The sequence below is a fragment of the Panthera onca genome, chromosome B3 (assembly GCF_046562875.1).
Source record: "Panthera onca isolate mPanOnc1 chromosome B3, mPanOnc1 haplotype 2, whole genome shotgun sequence".
NCBI lineage: Eukaryota > Metazoa > Chordata > Mammalia > Carnivora > Felidae > Panthera > Panthera onca.
In genome coordinates, this window is record NC_138344.1 from 145,740,217 (window position 1) to 145,753,290 (window position 13,074).

General features: G+C 64.5%; 2 protein-coding genes across 5 annotated transcripts in view; one reads left to right on the plus strand and one right to left on the minus strand.

Annotated features, from left to right (window-relative positions):
• BRF1 (BRF1 general transcription factor IIIB subunit) overlaps positions 1–13,074 on the minus strand; it is a 60,540-nt gene that overhangs the window by 12,704 nt on the left and 34,762 nt on the right. For 3 of the 4 annotated variants that reach the window (XR_013555943.2, XM_078447759.2, XM_078447761.2), the window contains 6 exons: positions 11,854–11,926; positions 5,308–5,457; positions 4,267–4,360; positions 2,546–2,672; positions 2,045–2,084; positions 1,861–1,953 (listed from right to left, as the gene is read on the minus strand). Coding sequence is in view for 3 of the 4 variants with exons in the window: in XM_078447759.2 (XP_078303885.1) it covers positions 1,861–1,953; positions 2,045–2,084; positions 2,546–2,672; positions 4,267–4,360; positions 5,308–5,457; positions 11,854–11,926 (577 nt within the window). In the remaining variant the exon portion in view is untranslated. Of the gene's footprint in view, positions 1–1,860; positions 1,954–2,044; positions 2,085–2,545; positions 2,673–4,266; positions 4,361–5,307; positions 5,458–6,604; positions 8,118–11,853; positions 11,927–13,074 lie in introns of those variants that run through there. The other variant, XM_060620959.3, reaches the window with a different exon arrangement.
• BTBD6 (BTB domain containing 6) lies at positions 8,203–10,448 on the plus strand. Its single transcript, XM_060620963.3, has 4 exons — positions 8,203–8,726; positions 8,818–8,908; positions 9,048–9,166; positions 9,295–10,448. Exons 1-4 carry the CDS (start codon positions 8,335–8,337, stop codon positions 10,325–10,327), a joined length of 1,635 nt encoding a protein of 544 aa, XP_060476946.3. The 5' UTR covers positions 8,203–8,334; the 3' UTR covers positions 10,328–10,448.

Here is a 13,074-nt window from a genome sequence, read left to right on the forward strand (position 1 = left end):
CTGATGCCCTGGAGCAGGAAACGCGTGTGGGGTGATGATCCCTCCGGATGAACACCTCTGCCCTGATGCCTGCCCGGAGGACCCGGCCCCTGCCACCCACACGGCCCTCCCGTGGGGGCGGGGGGAGGGGACGAGGGGGCCCCCGGCGCAGAGAAGGGACCGGTAACAAGTCACGGCGACGGACAGAAACCAGCTGCACCTGCTACGGGAGAAAAGGCTTCAGGCCAGGCGACGAGGCAGCGTCCAATTCTCTGCCGCAAGACGACGACGCACGAAAGCGCCGAGGAAGGGGAGCGGAGCAGCACACGCGGACGGGATGGGGTGTGCACGCAGCCCCGAGGACGGCCCTCCGGACACACCGGCCTGTCAGAACACGGCGGCCGCAGGCGCTGCACCGGGGGCAGCCGACACCGGCCACCTCTGTCCTTGAGGGGTCACCGGGCAGAGCGAGCGAGGAGCAGAAAGTGCGATGACCCAGCCCGACCCAAGCCCACGGGCATCTCCAGCCACAGACCCGGGGTGGGCCACGAGCACACAGGAGCACCGAGGACGGGCTGTGGGCCAAACACGGAGACGACCACGAAAACCAGACTGAATTCCTCACGGAAACCTCGGCCTCCGAGAGCAGCGCCAGCCAGAGGCGTGAGCCCCGCGGACACCGGGCGTCAGGACGGCGTCTGCCGCTCGGACGGGCTCACGGGCCCTGCACGCGAGCCGCCCAAGCAGTGACCCTGAAGGTCAGGACATGGGCAAAGCTGGAAGAACAGGCGTTCCTGGCTCAGCGACGGGAAGGCGGCAGGATGAACAGACCAACGGGACCCGTGGGGAACCGCGAACCGACTAAAACACCAGAAAACAACGCTATGCGAGAAGAGGAGAGCGCAAACCCCACAGAAATAACAAAGTCAAACGTGTCCTGAGACAGCTCTGCCCGTCTGTGTGGACAGTGCCGGGGGCCCAGACGGGGAGGCCCGACGACAGGGTGCCATCCCGGCAGTGGGTCACGCTCACGGAGCCCAGACCCGGTGAAAGCCAGGCCTGAGCATTTCCTTCTCGGGGAAAGGTGGCATCTCGACCCAGAGCCGCCCCGTGTCCTGCAGGAGGCTGTGCCCGCTGCCACCCCCGCGACTCACGAGGAAAACCTGGGGACCAAGAGCGCGGCACCGGGAGCGGTAACGGGATTCCTGACACGAGGGAGCCCAGGGCAGCACCTGGAGACCGCGGTCTCCCACGCACGGCAGCAGTGAAGACGGGGCAGGACACCGCTTGCAGCGGCGATGGACGGTGGGTCACCGGACCAGCGGGCGGCCGAGGAAAACCCAAGGGCGGGAAGACGCGGGTCCTTGGGAGGCGGCGCGGGGCGGGCCAGAGGTGCCAGGAGGAAGTGACCCCGGGGAAGAGGGGCGGGCAGTGAGAGCGGGCACCTGGCCCTGGCAAACCAGGGACCTCCAGACGGGGTCCCCAGAGCACCCAGAAAGAAGTCGACACGGGGGCGTCCGGGGGACAAAGGAAGACCAAGTGCGTACCCGAAAACGTTCACATGAGCCACGACACGGAGGAAGCCCCAGGGAGGCTGAGGAGGGCACAGGGCGGGCGACAGCAGGGAGGGGTCTGGAGGGAGGCAGCAGGCCAGTCTGGAAGGAAGATCTGGGTGGCAGGGCTGGAACCTGGGTGGGGGGGCGGGCGGGCAGGGGTCCCGGGAGCATCTGGACACTGTGCCCAGCACGTCAGGGCCAGGAGGCGGCTGGTGGCCGGGGCTGGGAGCGGGGCCCTGTGAGGCGGGATCCCTCGGCCACAGAAGGGGTGGCGGCAGGGCGGGGGCCGGCCCCTCGAGGCCGCGGGGGCCCCGGCGGGACTCACCGTCTCTGGTCAGGTTGGCGAGGGCCCCCTTTGCCTTCGGCCGGCTGCTCTCCAGCTCGTTCTCAATCGCGTCCTGGTAGGTGGATATCTCACCTGCAGCAGGAAATTAGAAGCGAACCATGAATATAAAGCCCCCTGTTCTAAGGGACACGAGGCATCCGTAGCGGTAAGATCGGCTGCTCACCTTCAACTTCCTCCAGTTTTTTGGACAGAACTTGTTCAAGCTGAAACAAAGCACCCAGAACCTTCAGTGGAGACAGGCAGGCGTGAAAGAGGTACGCGGCGTGCACACCCCGCCTCTCCTCGCAGACCACCGGGCCTTGCCCGGACCCTCCTCCCGGGTGTCGTCCGGGGGCCCCGCAGGCGGCACACGGAGCAGCGGCCCTGGACCCCAGCCCTCCGGGTAAACGTTAACGACCAGGCCCCAGAGCAAGGCAGCGCCTGCCCAAGGCGCCGTACGCGAAACACCCTGGGAAGGCACGGGGACCACGGCCTGGGGAGAGCCGGCCCTTGGTGCCCCACCCACTGCTCACCCACCCATCTGTCCGCCTCTCCCTGCGAGCTGTGTGGACACAGACCCAGTCGAGCCTTTGTAACTAAGCTTCTCGTCCCAAAGTAGGAACGTGACACGAGATCTAGGAAGTGCCTCGAGGGACCCGAGTGCCGGACGGACACGGGGACTCGCCTGCTTCAGGCGCAGCTTCCGCTGCCCAGCTGTGTACGAAGGGGGGTCACACTCCTCCTCCAGATCGATCTTCATGAACTCGTCCACGGTCAGCTGGCTGGTGGGCGTGTCTTCGAACTCCGTCAGCCTGGGACAAGAGAGTCACGGGGAGACAAGGGCCCTGGAGACGGCCATCGGGCACTGTGGCCCCACTTGCTGGTCACCAGGCCCTGCTTGCCGCCCCCCACGGCGGGGCCCTGGGGAGGAAGGCAGGGTGGGCAGGGGTCACCTGCCCTTGTTGCTGGACAAGCGATAAGCTCCCCTTGTCGCTCCCACGGGGAGACTCAGAGGAGGCCCAGAAGGAAGGAGGCCAAGCCAGCAGCCCTAGGTATGTGCTGACTCAAGCTCAATTCCCTACATCTCACACCCAACAAGACACGTTTTGTTTTTTTTAGTTTTTTATTATTTGAGAGAGAGAGAGAGAGAGAGAGAGAGAGAGAGATATCAAGGGCCAGCAAGGGGGAGGGAAAGAGAGAGAGAATCCCAAGCAGGCTCCACAGTCAGCCTGACAGGGGCTTGATCCCATGGCTGAAATCAAGATTCAGACCCTCAACTGACTGAACCACCCAGGTGCCCCCAACCTACAAAATGTTCAGTAAAAAACTTGGGCGGGGGGCGGACACCTGGGTGGCTCAGTTGGTTAAGCGTCTCACTTGGGCTCAGATCATGATCTCGCAGTTTCAGAGTCTTTGTCTCCCTCTCTGCCCCCACTCGTGTACGCGCGAGTTCTCTCTCAAAAATAAACGCTAAACAAACAAACAAATAAACAAACGTATGTATGTTTCTGGATGAACGAGTAGTGCTTCTACCTTCAGTGAACCCGTTCTTACAAGCTCTCAACACAACAGATTAACTTTCCAAACCACGATTACGTTCACACCACTGTGGCTTAAAATTCTCTAGTGTTACTCACTGAAGAACAATGATTCTCCAAAGTGGAGTAGTGTGGTTTTAAAAATGCATGGTCAGGGGCACCTGGGGGCTCTGTCGGTTGGGGGTCCAGCTCTTGATTTCGGCTCAGGTCATGATCCCAGGGTCACGGGATTGAGCCCCACATCGGGCTCTGTGCTCACAGTGCAAAGCCTACTTGAGATTCTCTCCCTCCCTCTCTCTCTGCCCCTTCTCTGCTCGTGATCTCTCCCTCTCAAAAATAAACATGAAAAAAAAAATTTTTTTAACTGTTTTGAAGAGAATTAGAGGTTGAACAAACAAAATGCCTTACTATCTGCTTTTGAAAACTGCCACAGGACACGACCTCCACTGAAAACAAGCCATCGAATGTTCCAGATCCGTTGAGAGAACGGGCACAATTACAGGTCTGCTGGCAATTGGACTTCAGCCCACATGCATCTGATGCTGAGCTGTGCCACCCCACGAACACCACACCCCAAAGCAGGAGCTCGTGGGCACCCGGACACATGGCACGGTGGCCCTCGGTGTCAGCCGGGCGTCCCCCCGGGTGGGGGACCAGGCTCCCGGGCCCCCACAGTCCACGTCAACCCACCTTAGAGAGGCACTGCACCTGCAGCTGGCATGGTGCCAGGACTGACCGAGACGCCCGGGAGGGAGGCGGGTGGCGCCCACGCCGAGGAGCCCCCCGGGAGGTGGCTCCGACCAACGGGCCTGGCTGGGCCCGACGGATGAACCGTCTATGCCCCAGGCCACAAACTAGAGCCACCTACCTCTTCCGCAACGTGGACTCGCACACCTTGACCACGCTGATGACCTCTTTGACGGTTCTCCGGAAATCGTGCATCCTGGCTGCGACCAGAAGTGCTGGGGGGGGGGGGGGGGGGGCACGACGGGAGTCAGGCATCGGAACAGGTGCGCAGCAGCCCAGCGCTCGGGGCCGATGACCTGCGGTGGGGAGAGCCCTGCCTGGGGGGCCTGCAGGCGCCGAGTCCCCAGCCTCACCATGGGGAACGCTTACACAGCATGTGACCGTCACAGCCCCTGAAAGCTGCACACGGCTTTGCGTGCAACCACGCAGTGATCTATCAACGTAGAAAGTGCTCATCTCACACTCCGTCCTCCACACAGGGAGAATTAAAATCCACCTGAGAACCTCACGTCACCCCGCAAACCAGCGAGCTGACTCTCAGGTGACTCGAACAGGCACACTGGTCGGCAGTGGAGGTGAGGCTTCTGGGGACACGGCCCGGGGTCGGGGAGAAAAGGCGGTGGGCCCCACGTGGCGGCCACAGCCAGGTTGGTTCTCAGACAGGCCCCGAGTGGGCAGCGCACTTGGAAATCGGGCTCCGAAATGGGAAACGATCCTACTGGCAGCCGAGCGCGGGAACGCAGGCCCGTGGCGCTCTGGACAGGTATGGAGCCGGTGGGGGCCAGGGTGGGGGCCTGCCGGGGAGGGCTCCAGACCCAGGCCCGCGTCAGGCCCCGAGACATGGAGGACAGGGTTGCGGGACTGTTTTCAGGCAGCTGCCACCTAGAGGGCAACCCAGACAGCTACCCTTTCGGGGGTCAAGGAGTCAGCCAGAGAGGCCCGGACACCCTCTGCAGTAACGACCGGGCCGCGGGGCCAGGGCAGGGCTGGCCGCGGCCTCCACGAGTCCTGCCCTGCCCCTGTGACTGAGAGTCAGCGCAGGGAGCAGCTGGCAGTCCTCGGCGGCCAGGGTCGCTGTGGAGACAGCCCGCCCACCACCCGCGTGCCCGGCCTGCAGAAGCCAGGACGGAAACCACCACCGCGGCCAGCAAGGCCGCCACACCTGCTCCACAGAGGCCCGAGGGGCGCCGGCCAGTGTGCATCCAGTCCCTCTTCATCCTCTGCAGGAGCCTCAGGGCCGTCATGGACACCTCGTGGTTCTTCTCCCCAAACTCCAGCAGGTGGGCAAAGCGTGGGATGTACAGGCACGGGTCTGCAGCAGACACGTGGGCCTCAGTGCTACTGCGTCCTGGGACGGGAGCAGGCCTCGCCCCACCGGGCCTCGAGGAACGTGCATGCTCCAGACCCGGACAGCGCACGGGAACAACACAGCACGCCATCTCCCCATCGGGGCGACCCTTCCCAGTCCTTCCGCCGCACAGGCTCCCCGGGGCCCCCCGCCCCTCGGCTGGGGCCGCTCACCCACGTCCCTCCCACAGCTGCTTCCCGGGGCAGGACGCTAGGCCCGTGCGGGCATCCCTCGTGCTTGTGCAGGTGCACACGCCACACCTTGCTGCTTTGTTTGGCGGGTCGTGGACTGACTGAGACACAGCACGTTCGTTAGCTGTTTACCGCGTTTACTCTTGTGAAACACGCTGCTCTTCTGGCTACGGGCGTGGGTACATCTCTTTAAATAACCACACGGTCCTTAGTAAGGGAGGGCTCGGAGGGACCCGGACATACGCGCGCGCACACACGCTCTCCCTCGCTCGTGCCCTGCTCTAAGCTACGAGCTAGAAGAGTCCCTTAGCGCCCTAGGCTTAGGACACTTCCAGCCCCCGGGGCGGGGGAGACCAAGTAACTTGACGAATTCGGTGGGCTACGGCACTGCTGTGAGTGCACAGACGGAGTGGCACAGGGTCCACGACAGAACACCAGAAACAAAACCTCCTTTGGGCAGGATCATCTGGGAAGACCTTGCTCAAGAGGGGCCGCTGCTGAGGCCTGAGGGGGCCACGGGCGAGCCAGAAAGCAGGCATGTGCGGTCAGAGGGTGGAGGAGGAGGAAGGGCAGACCGGCAAGATCCTGGGACTGGTCAGCGGCACTAGCAGGTGACCCTGGCCGTCCGCCGACCAAGCACCCTCCTTTGGGGCTCTGGCCCCATCCCTCTCCCAGCCTCCCTGCGTCTGCAAGGGCCTACGTGACTGAGCTCTGATCCCTGGAAGCCCCGCGAGGGCCTACCCGCACCCCCTTTAGAAGCACCCCCTCGCATCCTCCGCCAGTCCTGGCTCACATAAGGAAACACAGAGACTGGCAGCTGGCCCTGAGGCAGTCTGGGTCCCCAAGGACTCCAAGGGCTGGAGTGACACCTCCCACACTGACCACAGGGGGGTGCTGCTGAGCAGCGGCTACTCGCCTACCTTTCCAGAGGCCCGGGGCGCTGAGCAGTCTCTGGAAAGGCGAGTCAGTGGTAACAGCTCCCTGTGTTGGGCACATGGGGCTGGACGGCTGGTGGCACTCTGGTGGCAAAGCACGACCAAGAGCCGCTGCCTGCCACCTCAGCCCAGGCCCTCCCACCATCTTCTGGCACATCTGTCTCCAATCTTTTACAAGTAGTTTTTAAGCTCAGCTTTCTACCTCAGAAATTAATCAGTGTCAAAGTTTTCACCTCTAGCTCTGATGTTCTATTGAAAACAGTTCCAAATCGTAACAATAACATCAATTCTTCAAATGTATCTTCCCTCAGGGAGCCTGGGTGGCTCAGTCGGTTAAGCATCCCATTTCGGCTTAGGTCATGATCTCTCAGATTGTGGGTTGGAGCTCCCTGGTGGGCTTTGTACTGACAGCATGGAGCCTGCTTTGGATTCTCTGTCCCTCCCTGTCTCTGCCAGTCACTTGCTCACTCCCCTCCCCCCAATGTGTGCACTTACTCTCACTTGCTCAAAAACATAGGCTTAAAAATAAAATAAGATGTCTCTTCTCTCCCAGTAATACGTTTTTCAGCAACCAAATCACAAACCAAATCAAAACGGAGCCCATGGCCAAGTGTGCTGTAGCTCCCGACTGCCCAGGCACGTGGTGGGGGGTGGGGGGGAGGGTACCAGGACACCTCAACAAGTCCACGAAAACAGACAATTTGCAGGAGAGGGTAGGTTGAACCCTCTCCCCCAGGGCCGGTGACAAAGGTTGTGCGGCGCCGCCAGCCCGGCACGGGCAGTGAAACGGGCCAAGAGGCAGACTTTACGAAGGAAAGAAAAGCAGCTCACAGAAGATCACGCAGGATGGACGAGATTGGTGAGAAGCGCCAAGAGGAGACACTAAACCCACAGCGATGTGAGATTCCGCCAGATCTCCCCAACCTGAGAACGGGGGGGGGGGGGGGGGGGAAGGACGGAAAGAGGCGCCCCCCCCCCCCCAGGGACCCCGAGAGCGGCCTCCCAGGACGGAGAGTGCGAGCTGGCAGGCACGCACACGAACAAACCGCGCAGAGTAAGGCGCAGCCTCCTAGGTAAGCCCCCAGACCCCCGCGTTTAGTTAGCAAGCAGCCCGCACTGCAGGCGGGCGGGAAACAACGGTCCACACGGACGGGTGGACGCCAGCCCACAGGGGCGCGGCGCGGGGACGGGCCCCACGCGGTAGGGACAAGGCCTGGCGCCCCCCGCCCCCGCAGCCCCGGACCCGCCTCGGGCCTCGGTGGGGGGGGCGGGTACGGCAAGCCGCGCCGGAGAGCGGACCCCGCATCTGGGAAGGACCGGCTAGCGAGCGTCAAGCACGCACAAACCCTCAACGCAACGCAGCCGAACTCCGGCACGCGGAAAACGGAAGACCCGGGCCTGCGCACAGACACCGGCCCCCAAGCGCGGACCTTGCGCGCAGAGCCACGGCTCCCCGAGCGCTCCCGCCTGCGCCTGCGCCGCCGTCTCTGCCAGCCACAGCCCGCGGGGGCGGGACCCAGGCCGCGCGCGCACGCCGTCGGCGAGGGGGCGGGGCGGAGCCGGGCCGGCGTGACGCGGCGTGACGCGGCGTGACGCGCGGGCGCCGCGGCGGCAGGGGCGAGGGTGGGCCGGACGGCGCCCCCTGCGGCCGGGCTGCGGGCCGGCGGGCGGGGCGGGGCGGGGCGGCCCGAGGCAGCAGCGCCCGCCGCGGCCCCATGCTGCTGCCCCTGGCCTGCCTGCACGGCCGGGTGGCGCAGTGCCTCACGGCGCTCCTGGTGCTCGCAGAGCCGCCCCCCCGGGCCCGGCGCGGCGCGAGGGTGCACGGCGCGCCACCGTCGCGCGCGGAGGCCGCCCTGCCCGCGAAGATGGCCGCGGAGCTGTACCCGGCCGCCGGCGCCGCGGCCGCCACCGCCACCGCCACCGCCACGGACATCGCTAACAGCAACGCCGCCGCCGCCGCCGCCGCCGCCGCCGCCGCGGGCAGGAAGGGCCCGCCCAGCGCCCCGCCGCCCGTCCCGCCGCCGCCCGCGCCCGCGCCGCCCGCGCCCGACAACAACAACTTGGAGAGTCCCAACTGGCAGTCCTTCCACCCGACCCTGCGCGAGAGGTGAGCCCGGGCCGCGCCCGCACCCCGCGCCCCGCGCCCGCGCCCCGGCCCGACCCCCGAGCCCCGAGCCGTGTGCCTCTGCCCTTTGCAGGAACGCGCTGATGTTCAACAACGAGCTCATGGCTGACGTCCACTTCGTCGTGGGGCCCCCGGGAGCGGCCCGCAGGGTGCCCGCCCACAAGGTTGGTAGAGGCTTGGCCCTGTAAGCCCGCAGAGGCGACTGCCCACCGCCTGAGTAGGGGCTGCCCTGTACCCCGGGTGCGGCATCCGCTGGGGGCAGGGAGGGTCCGGGGCTCAGGGCAGCTCCTGTGTCATCCACAGTACGTCCTGGCCGTTGGGAGCTCTGTCTTCTATGCCATGTTTTATGGCGATTTGGCAGAAGTTAAGTCAGAAATCCACATCCCTGACGTGGAGCCCGCAGCCTTCCTCATCTTGTTAAAGTAAGTCTGCTGCACGAGTCCGCGAGGAGGGGGTGGCTCCTTGCTGCCTGGCTGCCGCCAGCGGGCACCGTGCAGCTTCTTGGGGGCATGCCCCACGCAGCCTGTGACACGGTCCCCGCCCCACCTAGGTACATGTACAGTGACGAGATCGATCTGGAGGCCGACACGGTGCTGGCCACTCTCTATGCTGCCAAGAAGTACATCGTGCCGGCACTAGCTAAAGCCTGTGTTAATTTCCTGGAGACCAGCCTGGAAGCCAAAAACGCCTGTGTCCTGCTGTCCCAGAGCCGGCTGTTTGAGGAGCCCGAGCTGACCCAGCGCTGCTGGGAGGTCATCGATGCTCAGGCGGAGATGGCTCTGAGGTCTGAAGGCTTCTGTGAGATTGACTGGCAGACGCTGGAGATCATCGTGACGCGGGAAGCTCTCAACGCCAAGGAGGCCGTGGTCTTCGAGGCCGTCCTGAGCTGGGCGGAAGCAGAGTGCAAGAGGCAGGGCCTGCCGGCCACCCCGCGCAACAAGAGGCACGTGCTGGGGCCCGTCCTCTACCTGGTCCGGATTCCGACCATGACCCTGGAGGAGTTCGCCAACGGCGCTGCCCAGTCGGACATCCTGACGCTGGAGGAGACCCACAGCATCTTCCTGTGGTACACGGCCGCCAACAAGCCCCTCCTCAGCTTCCCGCTGACCAAGAGGAAGGGCCTCGCCCCGCAGAGGTGCCACCGTTTCCAGTCCTCCGCCTACCGCAGCAACCAGTGGCGCTACCGCGGGCGCTGTGACAGCATCCAGTTTGCCGTGGACCGGAGGGTGTTCGTGGCAGGGCTGGGCTTGTACGGCTCCAGCTCCGGGAAGGCCGAGTACAGCGTGAAGATCGAACTGAAGCGGCTGGGGGTGGTCCTGGCTCAGAACCTGACCAAGTTCGTCTCGGACGGCTCCAGCAACACCTTCTCGGTCTGGTTTGAGCACCCCGTGCAGGTGGAGCAGGACACCTTCTACACGGCCAGCGCGGTCCTGGATGGCAGCGAGCTCAGCTACTTTGGGCAGGAGGGCATGACGGAAGTGCAGTGTGGGAAGGTGACCTTCCAGTTCCAGTGCTCCTCGGACAGCACCAACGGGACCGGGGTCCAGGGTGGGCAGATCCCAGAGCTCATCTTCTACGCCTGAGGTGGCATGGGTACGCCGTGAGGGGCGCTGGGAGGGGGAGGGACGTGCAGGAGGCCGTGCTACCCCTCCACCCCCCGCCGACGGCCTCGCCGACGTCATTAAAGACCGTGCTTAGTTTGTACGTCTCTTGTACGCGGTCGGCTGCGGCCAGAGCGGGGACACACAGGCTGTGCTGCACAGCCACGGCCCTGCCCAGGTTTCGGAGGCCGGGCCGCCGGGCAGCCCTGGGGTTCCGAGACGGGCTTCGGGCCCCTCCCGGTGGTGCCCACGCTGCGTGCCCTGTGGGCTTCGCCGGCTCCCACCCTCACAAATTCAGAGTGGTACTACGCTTAACCCAAAACCTTCCCTTCAAAACCAAAATTGGAAGAAGCCACCTAACGTAGTCTTTCTAGCCGGGTCTCAGAGTTTCAGCAAGACAAGAGCCACCGGCAGATGAATGTCCGAGGGAGCGTTAAGCTGGGCACTCCCTTCTAGCACACAGCAAACCCTCCCGTGCTGGTTAGGATCGAACGGCCTCCCTGGCAGGCCCCGTCTGTTCCTGAGCGTGCCCTCTGCTGGCAAGCCGGGCTGCCACCACCAGGGCGTGCTTATTGCTTTAGAAGGCTCTGGAAAAAGCTGGGTGTGTGCTTGCGTCTGTACTTCCTAGAGCGTCGTAGCCTCTCACGCAAACCCCTGCTGTGAAGCTCAGATTTGAGGGGGGTAAAGTGGGGCTCTCTGCTGGGTCCGCGCCTCCAGACCCTGAGCGCCAATCTCCTGCCTCAGGCTCAGGCAGCAGCTTCCCTGGCAGGCCCTGGATGGCCCCTGCCCAGGCGGGCTTTGGGGTCAAGCAGGCTCTTTGAGCCCCTTGTCTCTATTCTCCCAGGCCACACACTCTATTGGTGGTTGCTTTGTTTCTGGAAAAAAACCTCATCTTCGCCTCCACAGGGAGGGACCGTGTCACTGGCCACAGGAACGTGGCCTCTCGGGAGAGGGTCTGGGCTGGGAGCAGAGAGCCACAGCTGTGTGGCTACTCCGTCCAGCAGCCCTTCTGGCCTCCGGGCCTGTCCTGCAAGGCCTCTCCCGGCTTCAGAGGACCATCCCGTGGGTTACCCAGCACCGCGCCCCCAGCCCGCCCTGCCCGGCCCTGCACACTGCGCCTCCTCCGTGGGCAAAATCGGGAGCAAGCCCTCCGAGCGGGCTGAAAACAGTCCTTGGTAAGGCTCCGGTGAAGGCGGAATGTGGCTAGGAAAGCGGCACTCCATCCGCAGGGGTCCTGGCCTCCCCGAGGCACCCGCCTCCAGCCCTGTTCTCACGAGGCGGGCGGGCCCCCAAGGCAGCAGCACCGCTCCCTCTCTGCGCGCTCACCCACAACCGCGGGGCGCTCTGGTCTTATACCGGGGGTAACCCCCAGGCCGTGGGGTTCCGGGCTGCCCTCGGACAGGGTTGCTTCCTACCTGGCGGAGCTGCTGTGCCCGCACGTGACCGCCTCCCGTCCGAGCACGCCCCCCACCCGCCCCCCGCCGCCCCCCCCGCCGGCCCCGCCATACCTATTGCTGGTGCGTTGATGCAGAGCTCTCTCGCCAGGAGGAGGAAGGTCTTCCCCAGCACGTAAACGTTCACCTGTCACAAAAAAACCACTACCGAGATTAGCAATTTAGGAAACGTTTGCTTTCTTCTCTTAAAATATGCACTTCGTCGTTGAGTCCGCAGAGCCCTGGTAAGGCTCCCTGCCAGCCCCCATGAGCCCACGGCAGCCCAGGGCCCTGCTTCCCAGCCCCAGGCAGCTTTCCAGGCCCCACCACCGTCTCAGCAGTGGCGATTTGCTGAGGAAAAAAGCTGCCTGAGAGACAGTTAGCAAAGCGGAAGCACGCGGAGTGCAAGGTGTGTCATTCAGAGTGGCGTGCGCCCGCACGTTCGGGGCCTGCTGGCCACGGCATGCCGTGCTCCCAACGGGCCCGGGAGCCATGGCCTCGGCCCCTCGCCGGGAGCAGCTCAGTCGTGGCCGTGGGTCTCCGCAGATCTCAGCGACACGCCGCCCACTCCCACCTCGAGTCCAAATCCGCTGTGGAGCCCGGCACCTGACCAACCGCAGCACCCAGTCATGTACTCCTGGACGCGACCCTCCAGTGCGGCCGGGCCTCGGCCGCCCTGAGAGCCTGCCCCGTGCTGGCCTGGGCACCTTGTGGGAGGGGGGCCTCTGAGGGGTGCCTGACCACAGGCATGGAAGAAGCCGGTCCGCTCGGGTGGGGTGCAGAATTGGGAAAAGCTCAGGCTTGGTGCCCTCCCGCCCCTCCCCTGGGACTCTCAGGCCTCAGTATCCTGGCCCTGGCCCTCTGTCTCTGGTCTCCCCAGGGAGTTTGCCTAATCAAGCCTGGCCTATGAAGGCCCGGATGAGGGCCCTTTCGCCGGTGCCCAAGGGGACACCAGAAAAGGCCTCTCAGGCAGCACAGGCAGGTGCCTGCGGCCGTCCGGGAGCGCTAAGGGATGGCACAAAGCCCCCTCAGAGGACGTGGAAGGTGCCAGCTTGGGCAGACCTGCACTTCCCATCCAGGCCTCCTCCTGGGAGAAGCCCCCCTTCGCAGGGCTGGCGGCTCACGGAGCATGCCTTCCGAAGGGATTCAGCCCTCAGCCTGCCCACGCGTGCCGCGTCTCCGCGTGTCCGTGTGTGCGGACGTTCTATGAGCGCCCCAGCCTTTGCCGGGCTCCCCCAAGTTCCTGCAACTTGACCCTCCTGACTTCAGGCCCGTCTGAGAGTGGAGCTCAGTGTC